Source organism: Ips typographus, linkage group LG7 (assembly GCF_016097725.1).
Source record: "Ips typographus isolate SLU linkage group LG7, UJ_Ityp_2.0, whole genome shotgun sequence".
Classification (NCBI taxonomy): Eukaryota; Metazoa; Arthropoda; class Insecta; order Coleoptera; family Curculionidae; genus Ips; species Ips typographus.
The window spans coordinates 604,738-632,252 of NC_138428.1; the positions used below are offsets into that span (position 1 = coordinate 604,738).

The window sequence follows — 27,515 nt, forward strand, 5'->3', positions numbered from 1 at the left end:
AAGAATGCTTTTCCTAACCTCAAATATTTAAAAACCCAAATTGGGGCTCTGTGGTGTAAAGCTTATTTTGCACAGATTTGATCGTAATACTGAAAAGTCCATATAAAAGAAAATTATTGATATTTAAAAGTGAAATTATATGTACTTTTAATGAAAGATTTATTTTTTGTTATTCCACTAGTACAAAATAAATGAACAGGTTTTATTTATGTAATATTTACACAACTAAAGAGGTTTAAATTAATTAATCATACCCCCATAAGTAACAAAATCAAAATTTTACTTCAGCGCCTAACTAAACGTACTGAACTCCCTAATAACACTTCTATTCTCTCAAAATTAGCAATTATAAACACTTATTATTTACACTGTGTGGTTATATTTAGAAAAGTCTTATTCCTGTGTTAATGTAATAGGTCGATTCCAAATTTTTTCCCCATTCAACTCCCTGACCGCTCTTTCAGCGTCTTCTGAGTTGTAAAAGGTCACTTTAGCCAAAGCGCTGGGAGTGTGATCGTTATTATACATTCTGCTCACTTCATTAGTGCAATTGTACCCCTCGAAGAAGTCAAGAATTTGATTTGTGCCCGCCTTGAATGGGACATTGTCCATGTATACTGTACAACCGGGTTGAACATCTCCAGGCGGGGTGTCTGCTCTATGATTAGGTGGAACAAATCGTCCTCCTCGAGGGGGAGGAAACCTTCCGCCTCGTCCTCTGAACCCTCCACGTGGTTCAAACTTCCCTCTAATACCACCACCGCGACTGAAGTGTCCTCGATGCCCTAAATTCGAATCAAATCTCGCCCTCGGCATATTGGGAAAACGTGCACCGGGGAAACCAGGGCGAACAAATGTTAACAGCGGTCTGGGCGGAAACTGTGCGGGTTGAAATTTTCCTTCTTCAGGTACTGGCTCGTCTTCTTGTTCTCCGACCGGCGGTTCTTTCTCAGTCTGGATTGGTGGCAATGGAGTTCCAGGAGCTAGAGTCTCACCAGGTACCAATCCGGGATGTGGCAATGAACTGTTCAACACACTTTCCATGTCTTCGCGCGGAAGAAGCTTTACCGATACTTTGTTGGGTCCCATAAGAGTTTCATCCTTTGCGGCTGCTTTGACAGCTTCCTCAGCAGTTTCAAATTCGCAGTAAGCCTGACCGGTAAAACCGTCACTGTTGCTTAACAAGTGAATCTTTGTGGGGATAAGTCCGATGTCGGAGAAAAAATCAGATATATCGCGATCGTTGCTCTTTACCGGCAAATTCGATATTAACAAGCAATCAGATGTTATTTTATCTTTCTCTTTGAACAGGTTCGTTTGTTTGTTGTTAATCAAGTCAAATTCTTCATTCGAGCAGGGCTTTACCGCCACCGATTTACCGTTAATCACGTGTTGGGCTCGTTCTTTTAATGCCTGTTTGGCCACCTCCTGGCTGCCAAATTTCACGTAGACAACGGTGCCCCCTTTAGGTTTAACGTCCATAAGTAAACATATTAGAGGATACTGCGAAAATATGTGTAGGATGTCTTGTTCTTTAACAACAGTCGGAAGTCCTTCCACTTTCAAACAGGTAAAATCCTGTATTTCAGGTGAATTTTCTGGGGAGTTTTTTACCATTTTGTTGTTTCGTCCGCCTGCTTGAGGGTCTAGTTCGTCCATTTTTGGGTTGTACCTGTATTAATACAATTGAAATTAAAAAAATGGCAACATCGACTACTTATTATTATTATTATTATTATCATTAAGCTTTTTCCAGACTTATGAATAACTTTGTTTAATTGAAATCAAAATCACAGTGACTATATAAGAAGAAATTCACTTGCCTGTCGATAGCATCTTCGTACTCCTTATCCGAGATATGCCGGATTGACACTTTTTCTCCATTAAACTGCATTCCATCCATTTCCAACGCTTTGGCTTTGAATCGTTCCTCCCTGAACTGCACATAGCACATTCCCGTCTTTTGACCGTATTTATCGTTAATCACCTTGATGCCGCGATAATTGATAGGCAACTTGCTGAAGAAGCGTCTCAAGTCCCCGTACGAGCCCTCGAAAGGTTCCAAAGACACGCATGCGTTTACTGGTGGTCCTTCGGCGTCCTCGAAACGGCTCTTTCTGCCACCGAAGCTATTTTCTTTAAAAGGTGGCTCAAATCGGGACTTTTTTGTGTTAATTTCTGCTCTCAAATCCGGTTGTGATCTTCTTGATTCAAAGGCTCCGCGAAAATCGCTGTTACTCTCCTCGTCCTCCTCGTCATAGAGTCTTCTAGGTGGTTCAAAACCATCACGTGAATTTCGCAATCCCTGATTCAGGTTAGCGGAGAAGTCTAATCGGTTTCTAAAGCCGTAAGGCTCGCTCAACAAAGGAGGATTTGGGTTAACCCAGTCATCTCCATATCGAGTTTCCATAAGAGGTCGCGGTCGGTCTTGTTGAGGTGGTTGGAAGCCATTTACGGTGCGAGCTTGTAGGTTAGCAGCCAAGGCTGCCACTACGTTATTGGTTTTGGCTGCCGAGCCGAATCCCCAAGGACCTAATAAACTTGGAACGTCATTCTGTATAATTCCAGGTGGTGGGATAATGTTCAAAGTTGGTTGAGCAGGTTGTTGCCTGTTCATCCAAATGTCATGAGGTTTCTTGTCATCTCTGTCCAAATCACGGTTGTCTGAATTTCTACCTCTGAAAGTTTACAAAAAATGTAATACAGCAGTTTATAGACTTTGGAAAATTAACTCACTTATCGCGTCTAGAGCCTCTATCTCGGTCACGGCTGCGCGTTTTACTTTCCTTGCTGCGTCCCCGTTTCTTTTCCCGTTTTTCTCTGCTTTTGCTACGGCCACGATCACGTCTCCTTTCCCGTCGATCACGCGACTTGTCCCGTCTCTCTCTAGACTTGCTGCGCGAACGTCGTCTCTCCCGTTTTTTCTCAGAATAATCGTCACCATTGTCTTTACGGATTTCTGGAACCGAAGCCGGAACTATTGCGGGCACGGCAGCTGGGACTGGAGCTGGCATCTACTTGGACAAGTCATATTATAGTACAGATAAGAAAAATCTACTATAGCGCAAGCCACAGCATTTTGGTTTGACCGTTAATGTGATTATGTTGCTCAAAATCTATTAGCCATATAGTATCTCTAATTGTACCTGTGTTGTTGAAGGCGTGGTCGTTGGAAGCATGAAGGCTGCCATGCTCTGTGTACGAGCTTGCTCAATGACACGCTGCATTTCTGTTCTCGAGCTGAGCAAAAGCTTGATTTGAATTCCTTTGATTTTGCCATCGTTGCGTAGAAAAGCTTGACGGGCGTCCTCGTCAGTGCTAATAACGAGAACAAAAAACTTGTCAAAAATTCGGTTTACAACTCTAGTGAACTGACTGACATCAAGTCGGCCTCATCATATTTCTAATAGAGAATTATTTCTGAAATAGCATGACGGGTCGACATTAGAAGAAACTAGAATATAGAAAGAAAACGCGCACTTTCCAGTTTGCGAAGTACTGCAGCAGTTGCAATAACAGAGTGTTTGGTTAAGCTGGATCTTTGACCGGAAAAGGTAAGTTTTACGTATATTATTAACTGTTTTTGCTTATTGTTACAATATGGTCTTCTATTGGCCAGGGATTTATTCACACTTATTTACAAAAATTATGACAGTGTCAGAGATTTGCCTAGTAGCATCACTATACACAACAGTATCTATCATTTCACGGCTGTAAAAATAGAAAAGGGAAGAACAATTCAATTTTGATTTGACCAAATTGTGTTGTTCTTTTTACCATAATCGAGTAATGTTTTGCATTAAGTGTTATTTCGTGATAAACTTCGAGGGATGGGCCTGTCCCACAATTTTTTTTTATTTCATAATTACAAAGACGGATTGAAAATATTATACCCGTATTTTTTTGTTTTCAAAAATATTAAGCCTAAATAGAAAAAAAATGACGATAAAAACTACATTAATCTCATGTTTAAAACGCCCGCCGCCGGTGACGTACTACACTATCAACCAATCAGCGACAAGAAGTGAAACAGATGGCGTGCAACAGCCAATAAAATCGCCCAGAATTACGTACGTCACATGCGCGCCCAAACAATCTTTTAAATTTAATGGACAAATTCAAACTAATGTAGGAACATTTACGACCGATAATTTTTTCTTCAAGAATATGAAAAATTAGTTTTTTGACCCTATTCTTTCGATTCCAGTCATTAAAACTAAAATTTATGATATGTGGGATAGGCCCATTAGAGAAAATGTTTGAGATATTTTAGCTCAAAACAGAGAAGATTATACAGTTCATATTATTTAGACTGTAAAATTGTCATTTTGCCCCTTATTAGAGTAAAGTGCAATAGTATTTTTCACGGCGATTTTGTTTAGATAAGACACTTGATTTTTTCGCATCTGTACATGTAAGAATTAGTTATTACCATACCCGTTGCTACTAAGGGTTTTACAGTTTTAGATGTCAAAACTTAAGCATTAATTCATTTAGCTGAAGATTTTCATATCAGTTGGGCAAGCTGAGTGAATGTGGAGCCATTTGGCAGTTGGTATATTATCAGAAAGCTGTTTCCTTTGACCAAGTCAAATTTCCCTCACTTTCTTCAAGCAGACCGACAAATGTCACTTTTGCCCGTCTTTGTGGCAAACATATTGGTTTAAAATGGTTCTTCTTCTTACTTAATTTTTCCTCATATGCAGAAAATGCTCAGTTAATATTGTCAAAAATGAATTTTTGAGAAATTCCTTCTCTGTCTCTTCATATTTTCTACCTGATAGTGTCTTAGACTTGCCTAAATCCATTACGTTGCCTTTACAAACAAAAATTAATGTGAATGACAAAGTATAGTACCTGAAAGCGATGAATGCATCACCCAATTCGCCGCCCACGATATGAACGCCTCCCTCGGGAATCTGTAGGCCGTTGAAGTACTGCCTGATGTCCAACGCGTTCGCCGCCCACGGGAGATTTTGTAACCGTATTATAATGCTCATTTTCCGCCCTTATACGCAGTAAAGTATCGGGAGAGGGTGAAACCTGGAAGACAAGAGAAATACGGCCGTGGTAAAGGGTTGATGTGTTGTACTGATGGTAGGACTTGCGCTACCAGCGATGTGAAGGTGGAAATAAAACCAAAACTGAGTCAAGTACTTTCAGATTTATTAATATTTCCTCAGCAACTCGACAAATATGTTTAAGTACTAGATTATTGTGGTTGCAGTACAAATTTTAGGTTTTTTTGTTGCTTGCATCTTAAGATATCTCAATTTAATACTACTCTTGAACACTACTATCTGCAATGTAAATTTTAGCACAAATTATAATATCATATTGGTCAGTTTGCCTGAAGCAGTATGACGTCCTATTTGTTAGTTATCAAACATTACGTCCTAGCAAACTGTCCATTATAAAATTTTGCCCCATGTTTGCAGAAATCATTTTCCACTTCTGCATTTTAATAATTTAATTTGTGGATATGTCATTACGACAGATCATTTCCTAAACTTTGTTTTTATTACCTTTTCACCCATTCTTGGTTAAGTATTTACGCAAAATGTTCTGCATTGCTGTCAAAATTGATAAGAAGTGGCAATTTTTTAAATTATCTTTCTACGTGAAGGAATCTCCAGTTTGTTCTTTGAATACCAATGATAAAAGCAAAACGACTGTATTTTATAATAAATTCATGAAAATCTTCTCTGATTTACCCAATTTTGTGCCTCAAAAGATAACATGTAATTAAGCAAATTTTTTGTCTGTAATTCAAAGCTCATATTTGCATTGACGTTTCAAGTCTACTTCTTGAATGGTCCCTGCAACAACCACAAAACCTATACAGCCAGTGTTCACACATATGGACAGCTAAGTCATAGCTGTCACCACCAGAAACGTGTAGTTTTTACTTCCCTTCTAGCTGCAACTAGAGAGGAATATACTTCTTGAACAGCCAAAACTGGATATAAACACAAAGAGGTCTCCATCATGTCAGAAATCCTTTGACTTTCTTGCCATTGCACTCGGACAGGAAAATCATAATTACCAAGCCCACACTGCAACAATTCTCATTCCTACTTATTGCAACCGCAAACAAGTTATTTTTGTTTCAATTGTGATAGTTAGATACACGGATTGTTCAAATATACTCTGATTCAAGTTTAATATGAATTCTATTATGTTAGTCCAGTAGTTGGAAAAATTGTCGTCTAATACTCTTTTTTATTAAGGTGGAATGATGATGTATACCTTTGTCCTCATAAAAGATTGATTATTAGAAGAGAGAACATTTAATTTTTTACACCCTCTGTACATCGAACACACAGTGTCCCAAATTATAAAAAGGTGTGTGAATCGAACTTGTATACATTTTGCTTAAATAATCCAAACTATTTTTGATTTTTGTTGTAAAAGCAAATCTGTTAATATGAAAAGTGTATTGGTCGGAGAGCTTAGTTGTTTTAATATAATGCACAGATATTTGCTTATCCTTCATTAACGTCTAAAATCCAGACTTCTTGTAGAAATTCCCATCAGAAATATTGAAGTCAAACGGCAGATTACAAGCAGGTGTCACTCATCTTTGAAATGGAAACGCCGCCCAGCTGACAAATTATTCTGTGATGCAATGTAACTTAAGCCAGCTGCTGCTCTTAGTGTCTATACAGGATGTTGGAAAAATGAATGTTAATAGAACCAGATCAAATCATTAATGTAGGTCTATTTTGCAAGTAATAACATAGGTAAACTGTTCTACAGTCACCAAAGTGTTGAATAATAACGGTTCAAGACGCAAATATGGCCAAAACGTCTATTTGGATGGTCCATCACACCAACATTTATTTAAGAACAGGTTAAGCTAAGTTTCGACTGTGATATTACATCTCAGATCTTATATCCAAAAGTCTAGTCAGCTTAAGCTAGTCTTAAATACGTTGATACAAGTTGCGTTTAATGACCATTTAGATTGTGATTTTTGTGTACCTGCTCTGTCACATTCAAACCTTTGATTGTTAGTGCCTCCATAGTGAATAGGTCATGTATTTTGGTTGTTTGTGTCCATACAGATATGAAAAATTCAAGTTTATACAAAATCCACGGTAATGATATAGAGACCCAACGCTCTCCACAAAAATGGAGCATTACGGCCATCTTCCAGTCTGCTCGGAATGAATATGATGTAATTTGACAGATAGTCACGTGACTGATCAAATTACACATTCACTCCAAAGCGGACTCGAAATATGACGTTATTCTGTCCTATTTTTGTTGAGAGAATTGCTGTTTTGCATGGAGAATTAAAATGTTCACACCCCTATACCTAGTACATAACAAAAATAAGAAATGGTGCAAATATCTGGTTTTTGGTAGGAAACCCAAGCAGAGGTAGATCACCCAAAAGAGACAAACAAAAATGGTATTCACCAACATGACCATAAATAACACATCTGAATTTTTTTTGTTATTCCAACATTGCACATCCACACTTTAGAGGCAACATCAAATTTGTATTTTTCTACCACCCCCTGATGCTATTTATTTTTACGGTAAACCCGTTTAATTGTTTCAAAACCATCGTAACAAACTAGAAGTCTGTGTGTAGTAGATCTTAGTTTTGAAGGAAACATTTCTAACCAACATCATCGCCCATTTGCGTTTGTTGAGAGAAACTGATTCTAACCAAAATTGAATTACCATTGATACCAAACTGGTTTTTTAAAGTTTTACATATTATAACTTGGCGACTCTATGATTTTCGAATATTTAAAAATACAATTTCAATAAATACCTTCGTTGACTCTATATCGTTGTCAGCCCAGCTCCCAACTGCAACTCCTCCAGCATCCCATGTCCTCTTCTTGCAGAAATCGCCAACCATATCACTTATTTACAGTTTTAGTCCACTTTGACACTTTTAACCAAACTGATATTTCAATCTTTATTTTCCCAATCCCAAACGTATTCAAATCTGTCGTATACACGGGAGTTATTATTTAACTTTAATTGTTTTGAATGTTAAGTAACTACTTAACTCCTTAGGGACCCATCAGTTTAAATTAGCTTTTATGAATATTTTGCAACGCTTTCACCTGAATGATGCAACCTTTTTTAATGAGTTATAATGTTAAACAAAACGCCACCTGTTATACAAGGCTTAGTTATGTAAAATATTCACTTTCTTCTTAAAGCCAAACATGGTTAGTACTTAGGAAAGTCAAAGAGCAACAACCTGATTTAAAAAACTTCTTATATTACCACTACAAGAAACAAAATAGAAAAACTTAAGTCTAGTAAAAGAAATCGTGAATTAAAAAGCGTATCGAGTTCTGATGTCTTCAAGTTTCTTGGACACTTCAGCGGGGGTTTTATCCAATTCATTGGCAATGTTCTTCTGTTTGGCAGGTTCCAACGAATTATATTGCTCACACATGTCCCCATCTATAACATTCTTCACTGGAAAATAGTAACTCCTGTAAGACAAATGATCTCTACCGCACAGCGGCGGATTCTCAGTTCTCATGTGCATCTCCAGGTTTTGGAAAAAGTCGTGGTCGTCGTGCGAGGTAAACGGTACTAAAACCCCAACTGTTCCAGACAACGTGGTGTATATCAGGGATTCACTTCCTCCAGGAATTAGAGTGGTTTTTTGTAACCACGTGACTGTTTCTCCCACGTGGAATGTTGCTATAGTGTGGGCCTTTTGCGATGCACCGTTCAACAGCCCTCTGTCCCACAAAGCTTTATTGCCAGTCGGGTCTTCTTCAACGTCATCAGTCACATTTGGGGGCAGCCTCAAAATCGCAACATTACCAAACTTATCTGACACTGCAACTGAATCATAGTCCAAAATACATGTTGAAGTAATCCACCTAGGGTGTGTATCGTCGGCAAAAATAATCAACTGATTTTCGGCTCGTTTGTAGCGTACCATAAAAACTGACTCCTGAACATCAGACACATAAATCCTCTTCCCAATAGCCTGTATGTTCACTATTCCATTTGGGACGTGTTTGTTTTCACACTTTCTCAAAAGCTTTTTCTTTCCCAAGTCGTACAAACGCAACATCTTGCCAATCCCGGCCAGTAAACGACCGTTATAAGCACACAACGCTGTAGGGACCTCATCCACCAAAGTCCTGTGGATAAACTCGAACTCTCTACACATCACATCCAATCTGTAAGTGTCCAGGAAGCCTTGAGTGCAAATTCGAGGATTTAGCTGGAAGTCTTTGGCCACACCAACCACCAAAAACCACTGGTGCTCCGGTTGTCCATGGAACTTTACCAAAGTTAAACACATGGCCGCTTCATTCTGTTCCAGTTTCAGGACTTTGTATAAATTGCCTGCAATTGGATCCATAACTTTAATTTGTGAGGCCCACATACCGTGGCCAGCTTTAGGAGCTGAGAATACACTTTCAGGTAAATCTTCACTGAGGAAAGCGTCTGCCATTTCTTTTGCTAACTCCTGCTCTTCCTCCCCGGCAGCTTCTTTCATTTCCTCGGCCATTTGTAGGCGTCTTTGTTTTTTAGTTTCTTCGGTGTAGGCGTTGTGCTCTGTTTCCAGGATGATTAAATTGTTGGTGTCTGGGTGAATGACAAATTTCCTGGGGGTGTACTCTAGTGGGAATGAAATCTGATTGAATACAGCTCCCAATTTCTCCAATGCCAGGATTCTCAGTTTATTAGTGGAGATGGCCACAATACCTTCTGGGCACTGTTCAGAACTGAACCCAGAAGCATACTCTAGAGTTTCGTAGGAGAGAGGAGTAAGGTAGAACCTGCTTTGGTAGTAGTAACTTAACCAGGACCGACTGCTCATAGCCAGCACAGCTTCAGAGTTCTGCATGCGTATTTTAAATAGTTTGACAGGTCTAGAACCCAAATAACGGGTTCGAGTGTCGGTTAAATCACCTGTTACTGGGTCCAAAACTGTTCGAAGTAGGGCTCCATTCTGTAGACCGATGTATAAGTATAAAGTGCTGCCTCCTTGGTTGTTACCTTCTGCTTCCCTACCTCCTCCCATTTCCACTACGCAAAGTGACTCAGCGCAGTTAGGTAAAGGTTGCATAGCACGTGGTGCTAGACAATCAGCAGGGTCCAAGGAGATTATGCGTACGGTACTGTCGGCGAGACCGACAGCCAAAAACCAGGAACGCTGTTCACCCGGAGCTACGCTTCCTAAAGCCATACACAGCACGTCGCTGTTCATATGTTTTCTCTGGCTATACTCGTGCAAAGTTCCTGTAGGGTCCATTTCAAAGTAAACCAACTCTCCACCAGCTAGAGCTATGACAACTTGACGTTGATTTACAGCGCACTTCACTATAGCCTTCTTTCCAGCCTTCCATTCGTTTACTCTTTTGTCTGAGTAGATATGTCTAATCCCATCTGGGTAAACTTGCACCAAGCCATCATCAGCCAAAGCGGAGCACGATAGAGTAGGGGTAATACCCTGGAAACCACTGTCGTGTACTTCTTCCACAGTTTCTCCAATTGACAGTACCAAAGTGGCATTGACGAAAGAAACAATAATAAAAGCATCAAATTCATCGTCACTGCGTTTCTTGACAGTCCACACAGCAATAGGATTACCGGGTAGCCCTGACACAGCCATTTCAGACACCTCCAAACCGTGCCTGAGTACTCTTAACGACGATCGTGGTCCTCTACCACACAACATGTAAAGTTGTGGAGTATCTTCTCCAGCTAAGTCGGCCACACGCGATGATAAAATGGGGGACAGACTCTCAATTTCATCGACCAGCACCAGGTTGCGTAACGTTCTAGGCGCAAAAAAGAACGTGTCACCTTCTTCTAAAGGCATCGCAGAGCTGAACTCCAGTTCATCGTCGTCATCTCCCAAATGAGCGATTTGGTACAAATAGTGATTACCAAACTCTGATGCCACGAACAAGAAACCTGTCTTCAAGACACACATTGATGTGGCAACTGGAACGGTGTCGAAGTATTTAAGCTTGATTTCCGTGACCATACCTCCATCCACTTCTAGGGTGATTTTAAACACGTCCCCTTGTTCAGTTTGAGCCAGGAAAAAGAACATTGACTTTGTTTTGTGGGTGGCTGAGCAGACGAAAATCATACCACGTTCTGGATCATCCAGGTCGTTTCTTCTTCTAGGGATCGGGCAACGGATATCGTGCTGGTCTCCTAGATTTTTATAAGTCAGGTAGTTTTCTGAGCAAATTAATACTCCTGAAGGCCCATCGTCTCCTCCAGGAACTGTAACCAAAAAGTTGGCGTGCTCTTCTAAAGGTTCAGAGTATTTGCGCACTACGTGGTTGACTCCTAAGTCCAATTCGTAGAACGTTAAAGTCTGTTGAGTTTTCTGTGCAGCTTCTCCAGTTGGATCGATGTCAGCTTCTTCATAGTCAATTTCCAGGCAAGCAAATATGGGATTGTCATAGCCAACGTCCACTCCGACCATGTGGTAGACTAAAGTGTTGCTCTTGTGAGCTTCTAAAGGAGATGAAATCGTCAAACGTGCATGATCATCCCTGTTCAAGATGTAGGCTAACTTTTGCTTTTCAATGGCTCCAATCATTACAGCCCTTCCTCGGGGATCTGTAGCTAAATATTGACCGGGGACAATTCTTCTTGCACCACTTTTGCCAAAAGTTTCTTGATGGATCTTGTCAAATACGTTCTTCTGTGGAATGTATTCTAGGATGACAATTCTTCCGCTGTCTGACCCCACTACAACATAATCTTTGGTACCTCCTGTTAACCGGAAGGCCATCATTGAACGCACCACCCCGAATATTTCAATAGCCAATAAGGTATGCATTTTTCCCGTGTTGGGGTCGGGACGTAACAACTCAATACTTTTGCCCCTGGAAATTACAATTTCCTGAGCTTTCAACCCCGAAAAATTACCATGAACTGCATGCGTTATGGCCGTAGCCCGTTGCAATGTCAAATTGTAGAGATACATGGTTGGTCTCGTTCAGTTTACTATTAATGCAGCCTCAGGAACATGACACTCACAGCTGGTGTGGATAATCTGAAATTAAAACAGAACAATTAAAAAATTATGTGTTCTAGTCCCATACACGTTCTTTCGGAGAACTTACCGTACGACACTGGATAACAATACAGTAACACCACTAAAAACAATCGCGGAATTAAAAAAATCCTTTGCGCAATTGAACCCACACGCACATCCTTTCTGGAAAGTGTTTGCGATACTCAAAGGATTTGATATGTGAATGACTTTCCTTGCAATTGAATAAATCTCGAAAGAACGTGTGAGTGGGGGAATATTTAAAGGGATTACGTTGCAAAATACTCATTAAGGTACTACAGAGGATCTTACTCCTGATCCTTGATACTTCGGAAGGTTTTTCGTTTTAATAATAGTGATGAACTCATGGTGGGTCTTATTTAAGTGATGCATTCCTTTCAGTTAATGTACTGTATCAGTTATGAGGGAAAAGTTCAATAAATTACTATTGAAGGAACTCAGTAGTTTTTCCTTTTTAAGTATCACAGATTATTGAAATGTTAGGTACCTTAGTACAGTTTTATTCCCATGATCAATTGTTCCACTTCTGAATGTTGGAGTTGTTGACTATATTGGAGTTTCAGTTCAAAAATGTGTATTTAAAATGCTAACAAAATATTATTTACAACAAAACAAAACAGTAGCAAGGTGTTGCAAAATTACTACTGTTCTATCAGTCACTCAATTGCTTTTGCCATTTGTTTGGCAAAATTGAAATTTGCGACAAAACCACAAACATTTTAAAGTGTTTAAATTAACAAATGTTGGTCAGGTCAGGTTTGAGAATTGAAAATATCTCTGCATTAGAAATTCTAGAGCCAAATATTAAGCTAAAAATATGAATTCATCATGGTTTAATTAGTAATAAAAAGGGTTTTGATGCCATACAATCCAGAATTGGACTAACATATACATTGTAACATTTAAACTTTAAAGAACACAACCTGAATAACTCTACATAGTTTCAGTTAGCAATTTGATTAAGTTATTAATAAATTATTAGTATTTTTTTCTCAATAAGTGAAAACACAAAAACCATTTGTGTGTAACTCTTTTATTTGGTGGGGTCATATCCAATTATGGGTAAAAATGTGTCAATTTCTAATGTTTTTTTAATTATCGAATAGAGATAGCACTATCCAGTTTAATAAACAATCTTGATGCAATAAATTCTAGGAGTTATAATAACCTGAAATTGCTGTTACATACATACAAACTCCTGCCGATTAGTGGTTCTAGTGTATTCAAATTTTCTATATTTTACCACTCTAGGTATTGTATTTTATTATTTCAAATTAATGATCTATATGAAACTACCTATAAAATGTTAGTTTTCCATAAAACAAGATTTAATATATTCTCTCAAACAAAGGTATACAAAATGCCTTGTGATGTATTGTAAAAAAATGTTGATAAGAATTATTATGTAGACCATAATTTGATGGAACATATGAAATGTTATTTAGTAAAATTAACATTTTGTAACTAGTCACATATAGAAACAAATAACCAAAATAGTCATTTTTACACCTTAAATAAGCAATCCAATATTGAGTTGTAGCTTCAGGTTCTGTCCCTGTTGTTTACAAGCCAAACAACTTTCAAATCACAATTTTATCAGAAAACTATTCTCTATATTTTTAGGTGGTTACTTATATGATCAGTTTATGCAGTTACTTACAGTAAGAAACATTTTTATTAATGCCATTTAACCATTATTTTACCTTTAGTTGCTGAAAATTGAAAAATATTGAGTCTTGCAACAGAATGGTAAAGATCACCCTAAAAGAAAACAGACAAGCCACATTACTGTTTTGCATAAAAATTCAGCTACAGTTAAGGGCACCACAATAACATGGCATTAAAAATGGGTCTGCACTATGGAGTATTGAACCATGGATTTAGTGTATCAAAACAATGGTATGCTTTTAGAGTTTTCGTGGAAATTACGACCTGTGGGGAAAGCCTACTTTACGAGAAACCACCGTTAAATCCCACATTTTCCGTAAAATGTAAGAAAACAAGCAAAAAAAACGCCCCAAACCGGGTAGGAAAGTATTGTAGGGCGGAGAAGGGACGGCCATTGTGTTGTGGTTTCACATTGCCGACCTTGTGTCACGGACCCTCTAAGTTGATTGAAGTTTTTGCGACTTACCTCTCCTAACACTTAATCGAATTTCACCGCAATTGCTTTATTATAGTCAAAACTAATAAATAAACGTCTCAATGAGGGTGTGGGAAGGATTTTGCTGCTAAAATCACAATTTTTCTGTGGAAATAATGCCTGGCGTGCCTTCTCTTTCGTTGACAGATCACAAAATGACGCTCTTGATTTGACACTTTTGACAGTAATGACTGATCTTTGAGCCGTTTTTTTCTGTGTGTCACAGAGCGCCACTGTAAATTTGAATGGGTTGTGATAATCAAAGTCGATCAAGAGACCAACAGTGGCTACAAATGGGAGCTGTTTAGCATTTTAGCGTTCTCAAAATCGATGACGTAAAGCTGTAAGACGCGGTTATCCATTAAGACGCTTACACGCTAAAAAACGGCTTTGATCTTGAACCAATCACTTCACTTGTCAGTTGTCATAACACAAAGCATTGCTGTCAAATGTACTTACGTGCCTTTTGTAGCAGATTCGTAGTTTCATTTTCCTTCACTAGTAAATATATTATTCGATCTAAAATTGTATTAATCTTATCTTAAAATGTCTCAAAGTGCTCTATTTTAAAATTTGACTCGTCAAAATATCAGGCAGAGTATTCGGTGGGGCTCAAATTGTGGTGGCGGGAATACACCCCCTACCCTACCAATAGTGAAAGGAGTAATCAAAACCAACCCTTCATTTTCAAATTGACTTGTTCAGTGTTCGGGTATAATTGTTCGATAAATAGCAATGAAACGGGACACAAAATTGAAAAACGTGGCCACAGACAAGAAAGACCTGGACAAATACACCAAGTTTTTCACTTTGAAAGCCACAGAGCTTATTGTGCAAAGTCGTTTGGGCGAGAAGATCTCCACGTCTTGCAAACCACATGCTAGTGGACCAGATTGGGTGAGTTTGATTGAAACTAACCAGTAACAGAGCTGTAGGGAGGGCTGCTGATTAAATAATTGATGGTATACAATGTTATTAAAATGCAATAACAAAGAAGTAATTGACAGTGTTGTAAAGAAGTGACCCTCTTTAAACATCATGGTTTTCTAGTATTTGAATCCTTTTATTTAGCTTCCAGGAGGATAAATGCTTGTATATTATTTCCATGGCATTTGCCACTTTTTTTAGTTTCTGTGTGTGATGGTTTTGGGTACACAAAAGGCTTCTTCCAGGGAAAAATAATTGAAATTGAGGGGAAAGGATTTTGAAAATAACAACCAAGAAATGATTAATAAAAGATTTTTACTTATTTGTTATTATTCATTACCAACACTACTGACTAGTGTTTGTTGTTTTTTAATCAGAGGCCTTATGAAACTTTTATGGTTTATTTGGCAGTTTATTGGTATTTCATTCTAGGACCTCTTCATTTGAGTAATGTGTGTATTCAGATGGTTCATGGTATTATTAGTATTCACCAAAATAAACACCCCATATAAGGAGAATTATGTCAACAAGTAGTTCAAATAACCCATTTTATTAAAACCTATCATTGTATAAAAAAATCTCTCATAAACTAAGGGAAATGCAGAATTTAATGTTTGTCCCTAAAGTTGGAACTTTTGTTGCAGTTCAACTTGAACATAAGTGAGGTTCCTGAAGTGGTAATAGAAGCAAAAAAAGTGCTTGACTGCGACGTTTTGCTCCTTAAAAAGACACCGTTTTGCTTGGAAATCTCACTCAGAACTGCAGAAGGTGACAATATGGTGCTGGAAACCTGGTGCACCAAATTCCTCAACGATCAGTGCGACGCCGGTAATCATGGTGGACAAAACATCTACAATAGAATGGGTATTCTTCTGAAGTCTTTGGCCTCAGTCACGCGTGTTACTCCAGCCTACAAGCTGTCTCGTCGGCAAGGTAACTTATTTGACAGGTAAAATTTAATTGATCTAACCAATTTTTGTCTTGCAGGTCCAGATTCCTATGTAATCTGCTATCGAATGTACATGGATGAGCCGTTGCATCACTGTTTGGGTGAGGGCTACAAACAGATCCAAATCGGGAATGTCTGCACCGCCGTGGGAACTTTAATGCTGAGTTGTGCTTATCGCACCAAAATGACCATTTCTCCCACCCAGATGAGTCGTGACAATTCGATAATGGTGAAGAGTGATCATTTTAACACTGGAATGAGTCCGAAAAACCGAAGATACAGCCAAATGTGAGTATTTATTTGTCAGTTAATAGTTGTTAGCAATTTTACAAGGGGCGTGTATATTGAAAGTTAATGAGGTAGATTAGATACCCAGGTAATTTGCAAAATGTTCAATCATACAAACTCTAAGGATCTGTTTCATTGATGCACACTAAAACAGAGCCAAACTATACCAGTTGCGTAAGTGTGCACTATGCAAGATACTTTCTAATAGTAAAAAAACCAGTTGGTGGTACCAAGGACTGTTGCAAAATAGGTGCTTTGGTCTAAATTTAGTTATTTTATCTCTTTTAGCCGTGACTTCTAACAGTTAAACGGGTTTACTGACACTAGTTCGTAAATTGGTATTTATCGGACGGGTGCTGCCATATGAGGCTTTGTTCCACAAACCCACGCAGACCCACGTTCCATCGCGATTAAGGGCTTTGCTCTCTCTTCAGCCCACCTTTTCGATTACTGAGATATGAATCACTTAGTTGATTGTGCAACTGGTCTTGCTTGAAGACCTTTTTTAGTGTTGGAAACTTTTATTCTAGTTCTTGTGAAGCGGAAACATGTTTACTATTTACTATCTTGCCAAACCTGATCGTCAAGGCGCTGCGGTGAATCTCGTTAATTTTACGCAAGGCTGTTTTGTGTATTTGTGGTCGTAGTCACGTAGACAGAACGCCCAGATTTATCTGGTGTTTTGACTGGACCTTAAAATCAGCTTCAGAGTCTTTTCAAAGTTTGATTTTTCTTTACGAAACACGTTTCCAATTACTTAGTTATGCCTGTCCGTATTAGTCGCTAGAAGGAAATTCTCTGTCATAATTACGATCGACCATGTTCGTTGCCATCTTGGAATGAGGAAAGTATGTGTATGGTTCTAGTTGATGAAGTTGCAACGCTAGGAACCCTGAACTTTATTGAACAGTTGGTTCGGCTATTTATAGCATCGTCAATGCCCTCAAGTTGTGGTTCTGCACAAGTAATGGGCGCTTCACGGTTGAGCAAGTCGCAAGTATGCACCGCAATATCCTGTGTGCGGCCAGCAATTTGAATGCGAATTATTTAAGTCTTTTTCTTCAGTAAAGGGTCAACGACAGTCTGGCCAGATATATAATTGACTTCTTGATCCAGCGCCAAATTGTCCATGAAGACTCCGGTTTGCACTGTTAGTTGTGCGTTTTGTAGTAATCGACCTTGTTTAAGTCGCTGAATTATTATGGAAGGTTATAAAGAGTATTATGAATCTAGTCGTCCAAGGATGTTGGAAGAAGGAAATGTTCTAGAGAAATCACTTAAACGAGGGCCTTTGGCTGGTATAGTAAATTTACAAGTGCAGAATTTGCGTAAATTCTGCTCACATACTTGTTAGAGAAAACCATACGGAATCAAATATGATTTCCCCCATTACGTCCTTGTGCAAGGACGCTGTAATATGTGTACGTACCAGTCACTTTCTAATAATAATATCGAATATTAGCATGTTTATCGGCCCCCTAAATTGGATGTTTTGTTGGTGTTTTTGTCGACATGCTGGCGCCGTTTCTATTTTATGTAATAATATAGGACTTTAATAGGCGATTCTCATGGAACCTTTATTACTAACAGAAACGAAAAACGTCCCTGACGTTTCCTACATCGAATGGCTATTTTCCTAATCTTATGTCATAGCCAATAATCTAAGCAGGAACTGTTGTTTGTTTCTAATCTGGAACATTCAAATTTAACGAGTCAATTTGCGGCTGAAAATAGCGTAATTCCATTTAAAAGCGCTCTCGGTGGGCGTTTCTATATTTACACGCCTGATGATGGTTCTTTGTGTTGCAGTCGGTGCATCCGCGATTTTCCTACCCAATTTCATATAATATCGGTTTTCTTGCTTTGATTATTTATAGCCGGAGGCTATCTAAATTGGTTGATTTATCATGTATTACAACCGTGGATTAGTATAGTGTCCTTAAACTACGTTTCAAGTTAAAGTATTGCTAGGTTAAACCAGAGGTTTAGTTGAATTGTCCAAAAAGGCCTATTGTAAATCAGAGTGAGAAAAATCTTGGCTTTGAAGGTGATTGTACTAGTCATGCGGGGATCCTTCTGAAGATGATTTTTTGTGGGATTTCTACTGCCAGGGTCATCTATAATGACTAAAGGAATTCAAGTGTGCTAGGAAGCTTAAAATATAAATTAATAATATAAGGCCATTAACATTCAATTTTCATATCCTACTCTGAACAGGACAGAGTTAATCATAGCACTGACGATTTAGTTATTCTTAGCCAAAAAGAAGACACCTTAATCTAAACTAAACCTAATAATTTATTTCCTAGTGGTGCGTTATCTTTACACATGATTTCCAATTTTCTCGTTGACAATGAAATACAACACTTCATGGAGAAAATACTTGAAAAGCTGTAAAGATAAGCGCATTACAATGTAATAGACATTACATGGGTGACAGAACAATGTCGCCAAGTGTTATTCATATATTATTATATTTCTGAAAGTATTCCGTTTGTCATAGTGACGTTAACCTCGCCTTGCTATTAGTAGAGTTTTCGTCCTGGTATCCCGGTTTAACGGTAGTCGAGGACGTAGTTGAACACGCCTGCGCTAATAATTTCTTCACTAACTCAATAACTTTTCACTTTAGGTCAATTTGACTGACATTCTTGTTGGTGTGCCATTTGGGGTGGGAAAAACATAGCGTGACCTATCCTAAAACTCTCGCATTCCCGTGCTTTTAAGTTGTTTTTCGCGTTCGAATAGCGGCCGGGTACAAAGTCCCCTACCGTATTATAGTTGCACACCGGGTCCTCCGAGCTTGGTGGTGAAGGCAGTTCCGATCGAGTCATCGAATGATCTAGGCGCCACCTTCGCGGTGTTGTAGCGATTCGCGACATTTGCCGGCTGTAGTGAGTGAAGTTGAACGCCCCCTAGGATTTTCATTTTTGACAAAAACTCTTGCTAGTGCCAAAAAAATGGTTGGAACCACCATGAGATACCTTTTCTGGTTAGTGTTTAGATTGTCCTTTTGCTTCAATTGACTGACAGTCTACATGTAGAAAGTCTAGGAGATGCCACATACGTGGGAATTCAATTAACATTCACATAAACAGTGTAGATTGTTTTTGGCGAAAGTATTCAGTTAACTCGTGTATGGCAGTTCTTTAGCACGCCCGCAAAGGTACTGGCAATTTGGAATGCAGTCTACGGCACACCATTCACCTGTCAGTTTTATAAAATACTGCGTTCTTTGATAACCCAGGGGAATTCAGGAGATTGTTAAGAGAGAGTCGTAGTCCAATCAAATTGCAAATTTAGTTTGACAGTTGTTGACAAAAGTCCAGAAAAAGTTTTGTTTTTCAGTATTTTAGTAGCTATCCAATTTGAAATTCACCAATTCAATTAGAAACATTATGGACAGCATTATATTCCTTATGTTTGTAATTATAATGAGCTGATTAGAATTTATGAAGATTAAACATTCCTTCTGCTTCTTAAACAGTTTCCCGCTAGTTTTGTAACATAAAACCGCACTTTGGTAGACAAATTTTGTAGAACCGGATTTTCAACCGTCTTTGTGAGTAAACCTTAAAAGGTACACCGAATTTGATCTACTCCGATGAAATTTCCTAGAAAGGACCCGCATTCTATTACTATCTTACAAGCCACTCGACCTTTTATTGAATTGATATTTAGGGAGAGGCTCCCAAAAATAACAAATGGGGCCATCCAACCCAAACAGCGAAAAACTAGGACGGTGTGACCTAGGCCAAGGTAATTAGTCTCCTAAGCTTGATCGATTTTCCTTCAGAACTTTTTAGCGTCCCACGTAAGTGCTATTGTAGCTTTACCAACCGTGTAACGTATGACGTACGTTTCGGTGACGTGTTCAGCGCTAGGCTAACCAAACGTCAGTCGTGTCGCGTTCTGATTGGTCTGCTTCCTGGTGCAGCTGCCCAGGCGTTTTATTATTAGGGAGTTGCGTTACGTTTCCTGGTAACGTTAACGTTAAACTTGTATTCTTAGACTGGTTTAACAATTCCCATGTAGGATTGTAATTCTTTGAATGCCTTTGTGATGATTAGTTAGGTTAGTTGCCAACCAAGGATGAGACTATGACGTTTATTTTGATTATTAAGCTCCTCAAATGACAACTTTCACTTATCTTTGAATTGGGGTCATTGACTGGTCGAGTGGATTTTTGGAAGTTGTGGGTCAATAGCCATAATTCCTTGCTAAAGTCCATTACAATAACACAATTACCTGCAGAATTCTAATTGAATTGTGTGCAAATTGGTTTTTTAACAAAAATGTAGTTTTTACTTATCGTGACATACATTTACACGTTAACAGAGATGACTTGACGATTGGAAATGTAAATTGTTTACCGTGATGTCTAGGCATTAAATGGAACAAAAAAACCCGCGTGTAATCGTTTGCTTAGTGGGAATTAAATTGATTTGCGAGTTCAATGAACTTAGTAAATGTGGAACGCACCCCTGTCCGTGAAACACGTGTTCTCGTTTCTACTCCAATTACGCCAACCAACACTGATTTGCAATAAGTTGGGGCAAAAAACACTGACGTGTAGTACATAAAATTCCAGGTTGCGGTTTTCGAAATTCTAGAGTTTTATCGAGTTAATAAGCGTTGTAATTTTGCATAACCAACCGACTTTTACTATCGATTCGTGACAGTCGGTCGTGTTACGCCAAGGTCGTCCGTTGGAAACGACCTTTTTTCAACCCACCGCGTCAGCTAAAGTGTACCGGATGTGTTTCATGAATGAGAATATCACTCACTATCTCTTCTAAGTAATTGTTATTCTATTCATACAGACTGAATGGGTTCCCTGAATAGTTTATTGCTTAAATGGTGAATAGGAAAAACACTTGGGGTCTTGAGAGGTTGTTGACATGTTCAAAGGAAAATTTCCATCCTAGCTATTTTGCAAGACACCAGATAATGCTAATCAACATAAAATTAAAGAAACGTGTTATTTTTAGCAGAATTTCAATTTTTCACTGGTCTAAGATAACCTTAGAGACTCAATCCTGTGATAAAGTGACATTTAAATTGTTTTTAAACAATCCTTATAACGCATGTAAGAATTGAGGAAAAAATAAAAACAAGTTTCCCCCTACTAAACCAATTTAATGATGCTTGTGACCTGTTTTACAATCAACAGTAGAAAGTATCCTTCCAAGTCGATTTTAAGTACAACTTACTAACTAACTTGAGGAAACGGACATTAATCCTTAACACAAATTTCCCAAAACACCCGTCCCACAAATATCATATTACATAGCCACACTTACAGATTATTTGGCTTCACCAACTGGGGTATTTCGCCAGCTCGAAACGTAAGAGGCTCAGATAGTCGGGCTAGAGCCCCAAATAGCTCTGGGTCCTAAACTTATTATTCTAAATAACCTACCGAAGACAAACGAGGTTATGTTATAGTGAATTTGAAGTGGCGTCTGCGGCTAGTAAATGGTTCTCCTTCAACTATTTTAATTATTATCTGCCCCTGTATGGGTTGTGAAATGGTAATACTTTTAGAAGGTATCAATTTCAGCGGGTTTCTAGCACTAAAATCGAAACAAAACGTGGTTTCCCGTCAATCATGTATTCGCACACATTTTTAATGAACGAACATAGTATAGTTCCATCCTTCTTTATTTGTATTAAACAGAGAGAAATAGCCATTATTTATTTGACATCCACCATTACCGACAGAACTAACTGTCACTGTCATTGTCAAGGGTGCCTATGATTTTGGTTTGCCGTGTTGCGTATACAAAGGGGGGGGTAAAAAAACTTGTGACATAAATGAACTGCTCGGAGTAGATCCCGACTGTTACTGAATTCCTTTTTACCGTTCCAGGGGGTGGAGACTTTTCGCTTTTACACTATTAATCACTGGAAAGCAGTGAAAGAAAAAACTTGCAACGTCGCAATCGAAGTTGAAAGTTGCCGAGAATGTCAATAATTTTGACATTGGTTTTGAAGGTTTTGTTGTTGTGTCGTGTTTTGTCCTTCAAATATTCAAAATAAAGGAAAACCTTTGTCCCTCCACTGTATTCTGCAACTAGTCCGTGTAATCAGGCTGTAAAATTAACGCAAGAAAAAAGAACCAGGATTTAGGATTGTTTTTTAACCAAATAAGGAGAGGAAGTAGGGTGAGTTTTTTGAGAGATACAACTGGCTTTCATTAAACTTTTTCTTATTTTTTTTGTGCTTTGTGTATACAACTGACTGAATTAGTTTTTTTGAAACTTTGAAACAGTTTACGGAAGAATTTTGTAACAAACTTTTATATTAATTGGCGATTAATAACGTTAATAGTTATTTAACCAAGGAGTGTATTAATGAAAGCGATTAATCGCCAATTAATATAAGAATTGGTTACAACATTTTTTAAACGTTTATAATCCTAAAAAGTTTGAAAAAAACTAATTGTCAGTTGTATACGTGACACGGCTAAACCGAAATCATAGACACCCTTGACAATGACAGTGACAGTTCTGTCGCTAATGGTGGATGTCAAATAAATAATGTGCGTCTATTTCTCTCTAATACAAATAAAGAGGGACAGAACTATACTCTGAGCGTAAATTTAATTCAAATACATGGCAACACAGCATGTTCTTTTTTGTAATAACGCGTTGTTCAAGGACCGTGAAACTTAAATTGATACGCGTCTGTTTCTTTAACCGACTGATTTAAATGTCCCGCATTGTTGGGTATGCAAAAAGCGTCTTCGACTAACACAGCGGGCCTAAAAATGTGGTAATTTCCTTTTCGTCCGCCAAGGACAAGTGCCAAGTAAGCCAGTTTGGAAAAAACCGTAATTCCTTATTTATTTTTAGTCCGCCTTTGGCAAACCTCAATTATGTTTTACCGTCACAGGAATTTTTCGGATTTCTATTCGTCTGGCTTTGTTAGACGGCCTAGGCGATTAGCTAAAAATACCTGAGGAATTGTTGGTGGCGTTAAGGAATTCTGCTTGCATAAATTAGCGTTCAAAACTTTCCATTGCAATAAACAAAGGAAACGGTACTGATTGGAACATTTTTTGATTGCAGCGATGACCGCACCTCCTCGCTGTCCGAAACGATGAAAATTGGAGCATTCGCGGAACGGAAAAAGAAACATTTTGAGGAGCCCCGTTTAGATCTGCCATTTTGCACCTTTTTCGCCGACAAAATTTCGTTAAACGAGGACGAGTCGCAAAGTATGGCAGCATCGCCCGAGAATGACAGACTGAGCGGTCACGTGGACGAAGACGAACAGTCGGCCGCGCAGCAAAAGACTGACAGCGCAAAAAACGAGAAGAACGGCAACGCGCAGCCCGAGGTCTCCATGGTTTCAACGGGGGATGATTTTATTATGGTAGACTTGGTAATTTTCCTTTTTGGCTGATTTTGTTTACTTGTCATGCATGCTGCTAATCGCTTTTGTTTGTTGTTACGAAGTTTTTAATCATAGACAAGCGTAATTTGCTTTCTCTCGTTAGAGATGAGATAATCACATTTTTTGTTGGCAAAATACGAGGTAATCAAGCGATTTCTACATTGTTCGAGACAATGGATGCCATAATCCGTGTAAAGCGGCCTTTCAAGGATGCGAACTGACCGTGTTTCTCTTGTCTAATTGTCGGTAATTGTTAATTAAAATATTTAGTTCAGTCTAGGCAAGAAATTGTTGTGTTTTACCCACATACTTATGTTAAAACTAGTGCTAACAGATTTCCTTTTTGAAAGTTGTGTGAACAAGCAATTCAATTTGTGGAGGACAAGGGTTATCACCAAATCAAATTATTCTTATCGGTTAATTTTTAGGTTTTTGGGTTTTTTGACTGCTTATCAACAATGTGATTTAATTTTTAGCAACAATAACAACTTGATAACTGACTTAAAACTGATACTGTTTTGGGAATAAAACCTAGTTAATATCAAGCACAGTGGATAGTTTGTGATTGGTCAAAAGAGCATCTTTTTTAACCAATCACAAACTCCGAAGAGTTATTGACACATAAGCCATCAAATATAACAACACCACGCGACTGGCTAATCTACAAATTAGGCAACAAACATGACATTTACATCTGTAAGTGGTATGTAAAGTTTTAAGTGCTGTATTTAGTTTACAGCTGACCTATATTAAGTCACCTTTAATCTATAGCATACAAATTTGGTAGTTTGCCGATAATTCAAGTGACTGAAGTGAACAATGATTGCATAATTTTTTTTGTTGCTAACTATCCGGAGGAGCTCGCGCAATCCAAAATTAGTTGTAAACAAGTTCAGGGTCGTTTTGTTTAAAAATAGCAGCAAAATCACATGCGAGAAGGTTCGGAAACACTCAAATTGTTTGTTGAGTACACTCGCGGAACGTGACATGCTTCTTTGTTTGCTCAACTTGTTTACTCGGTTCACCACTAGATGTCCTTACTTAACCGAAAAGATTGGTTTCCTTGTTTTTTTCACCTTCGGTTGTATTATTTATAGCGGCATTTTGGATTGTTTTCCTAGAGAAAGTGGTTTTTATTTAAAATTAGTAACCGTTCCAAGGTTTCAACCACAACAAACTTTTGACAGCTCATCATGTTATGTTTACTGCACAGTCCAATTTTTTTCACAATTCCTCTATTGTTTCACTGGTTGAAGTATTGTAACTGATAAGATTAGTGGATTCAAGGGCGGTCGCAGGTTTTGTTGTTGCAATTTGTCGTAATCATGGCGGCGCCAATTTAAAATTATAATTGACCGTTGCACAATAATGTGTACTACATATTTGGAAACGTCAACTTTTTAAGTGTTTTTTGCTCGTATAGATAATACACACATTGTTGCACGTAAGCCAATAAGAAGAAAAAAGCGAAAGCGTATTGATAGGACACAATTGAAATGTTTAAGGACATTTGTGATTTTACCCCGAAAAAGATAGGTTAGCTAATTTTTTTTTGACAGCTGTCATTTTTGAGTTAACGGCATAAACTTAAATGGGAAGCATAGAAGGTTATTGCATATTTAGAAAGGTCTTTTTCCAAGCTTTAAAACGGTACCAATAAGTAGATTGTTATCTCACAAAATGGCGGACTTACAGCCTTTTTCGTTTCGAATTTGCAGTTTTAACATAGTTTGCCATGAAATCGTTCATGTTGTTTTATTATTTGTTTGACACTGACAGCTGGCATAATTTAAATCAGAAGTTTTGTAAAGCATAATTAATACTAAACTATTAATAAAAGTATGAATCCTGTAACCTTCAAGTTAGAATTGAACCACAATATTGTAGGAAAATACAGGGAACAAACGCAACTATTGGCAACACCGATGAAAAATATTGTTTTGACATAATATAAAGTTTTATTCTTTCATTGGTAGCACGTGATGCACAGCACACTAGAATTCAGACTTATAATGCGCATGCGCAGTATCGATAAGTCAATATGAACGATTTCATGGCAAACTATGTTAAAATTGCAAATTCTAAACGAAAAAGGCTGTAAGTCCGCCATTTTGAGAGACCTGTCTTTGATCTGTCTAGTTAATAAAGATGTATTTTGGCGTGAGTGTTTCCTAAAGTGTGTCCCATTTTAACTTATTTTGAAAAAACAAGATGGCCTATGTTACTGATCATAAAATCCAACTTTTTCCAAATGCTTAGAATGGTAGCAGTTAGAATACATTTTGGAAAAAGTTAGAGATCACGTGATACCAATTGCTTACCATTAAATGTCAATCACTCTGTTTACTAAAAATTTGATTTTGTGTGAATCTAAACCTTTCTCTAAAATTTTTTTTGGTTTTACAGAAAACACCGTTTGCTAAACCGCCCTCCGAGAAATTCGAGCTGACGCAGTTTTTTAGAGAGTGGCAACAGGCGCCCCCTTTGGAGACGTTTAAAGAACTGCATCCGGTGGAGGCTACCGACCTTCAAAAACAGCTCGAAACGTTCGAGAGCGACCTGAACGAGTTTGACAGCATCATGCAAACGCTTTGTCAGAACTCGCCGAACAACAATTGAACGCCAAATGTGTGACAGAGAGAGAGAGAAAGAGTTATTTATTATTACTTTGTTGTTGTACCGGGGAATGACGAGCGCATTTCCAATGCCAAAATTCAGATTACCGCGAATATAATGTCGGCAATCGAGGGTGGTTTTTTTTTGGTTTTTTGAGGGTGATTGAGGTGTGTGAGAGGGCGTGGACCCTGCTGCATATCAAATCGTGTCGCAGAACGATTAACCGAGTTGTTTAACCAAGACTGAATTAAAGCGAGAAATTTTCTTGTAATTGAGATTTACCTTAGCAATTCGGTGTAGAGATTTGATACTACAGTCGCCTTTGATAAAAGATATTAATTTTGTTCCTTTTTGTTGAAAAATTCTCGCTTCTGCTTGTGAACGAGTGTAAATTGTTAGGGTCCTTGATTTGGACCAGAATAAGTGGTTAAGAGAGGTGAATGTCTAATAGCTTTAACGTTTGAATGCGCTTATTAGTATGTAATTTCGATTGTGATGTTTATCGTTGCGGATATGGGTGCGAGGAGATTTTTCATTTGCATTGAAGATACGGCGTAGTTCTGTAGGAACATTTTTACCGTCAATTTAAAGTTTAAAGAAATTAGGAAATTTTATGGAACGCGCGTACTTTGATGGTTTTATTGAATTTATTCAAAGTTTAACTTGAAAAGATTATAAGTAATTTGAACCTAAGTCTGAGTAATTGTTGTTTACTTAATATTGTAATTTGTGGTATATTCAGTCGCTCTTGTAATTTTCAATTGCTATTAATAAATATTTTAACAAACAATCAACAAACCTTGAAATGATAATGCAACGTGATTTCATCGGTGACCGAAGCGTGATTTACCAATTACGTAATGTTGTTTTGCACTCAGAATAATTCAAACAAGAAATTTGTCTTTTCTAGGAATTTCCTTTTTACAGGAGCGGTTGCTTACCGCAAAGTTTGCTCAATGTGCGGCCGTTTTTATATTTTGCGTCTGTTTGTATCAACTTATTTTGCGCTGTATTTCAAATACATTCAACGGATTATTTATAAATTATTTACTCGAGCTATATTTTTGTTTACAAAAATTCGATTTAAATGTATTTTATTTCATTAAAAATGTGTTTATCTTGCTTTCCTTTGTTTAATTTCAAGC

At 38.0% G+C, this 27,515-nt stretch overlaps 2 protein-coding genes across 5 annotated transcripts; one reads left to right on the top strand and one right to left on the bottom strand.

Moving 5' to 3' along the window:
- Nucleotides 1–135: 135 nt before the first annotated feature.
- Sf3b3 (splicing factor 3b subunit 3) lies at nt 136–14,357 on the bottom strand. Of its 3 annotated transcripts, XM_081983836.1 has the most exons (6): nt 14,181–14,357; nt 4,858–5,043; nt 3,147–3,318; nt 2,737–3,014; nt 1,824–2,678; nt 136–1,672 (listed from the first exon to the last, which is right to left on the bottom strand). In XM_081983836.1, exons 2-6 carry the CDS (start codon nt 4,998–5,000, stop codon nt 394–396), a joined length of 2,727 nt encoding a protein of 908 aa, XP_081839962.1. In that variant the 5' UTR covers nt 5,001–5,043; nt 14,181–14,357; the 3' UTR covers nt 136–393. The 3 variants fall into 3 exon arrangements, with proteins under 3 accessions (XP_081839962.1, XP_081839960.1, XP_081839961.1); XM_081983834.1 differs by lacking the exons at nt 136–1,672; nt 1,824–2,678; nt 2,737–3,014; nt 3,147–3,318; nt 4,858–5,043 and adding an exon at nt 8,231–12,025 and having other exon boundaries at nt 14,181–14,355; XM_081983835.1 differs by lacking the exons at nt 136–1,672; nt 1,824–2,678; nt 2,737–3,014; ... (1 more) ...; nt 4,858–5,043; nt 14,181–14,357 and adding exons at nt 8,231–12,025; nt 12,096–12,128.
- A 277-nt stretch (nt 14,358–14,634) lies between these two features.
- Atg13 (Autophagy-related 13) lies at nt 14,635–27,493 on the top strand. Of its 2 annotated transcripts, none has more exons than XM_081983847.1 (5): nt 14,635–15,086; nt 15,761–16,049; nt 16,104–16,353; nt 23,427–23,733; nt 26,161–27,493. In XM_081983847.1, exons 1-5 carry the CDS (start codon nt 14,925–14,927, stop codon nt 26,371–26,373), a joined length of 1,221 nt encoding a protein of 406 aa, XP_081839973.1. In that variant the 5' UTR covers nt 14,635–14,924; the 3' UTR covers nt 26,374–27,493. The 2 variants fall into 2 exon arrangements, with proteins under 2 accessions (XP_081839973.1, XP_081839972.1); XM_081983846.1 differs by having other exon boundaries at nt 14,637–15,086; nt 23,427–23,742.
- Nucleotides 27,494–27,515: the final 22 nt, after the last annotated feature.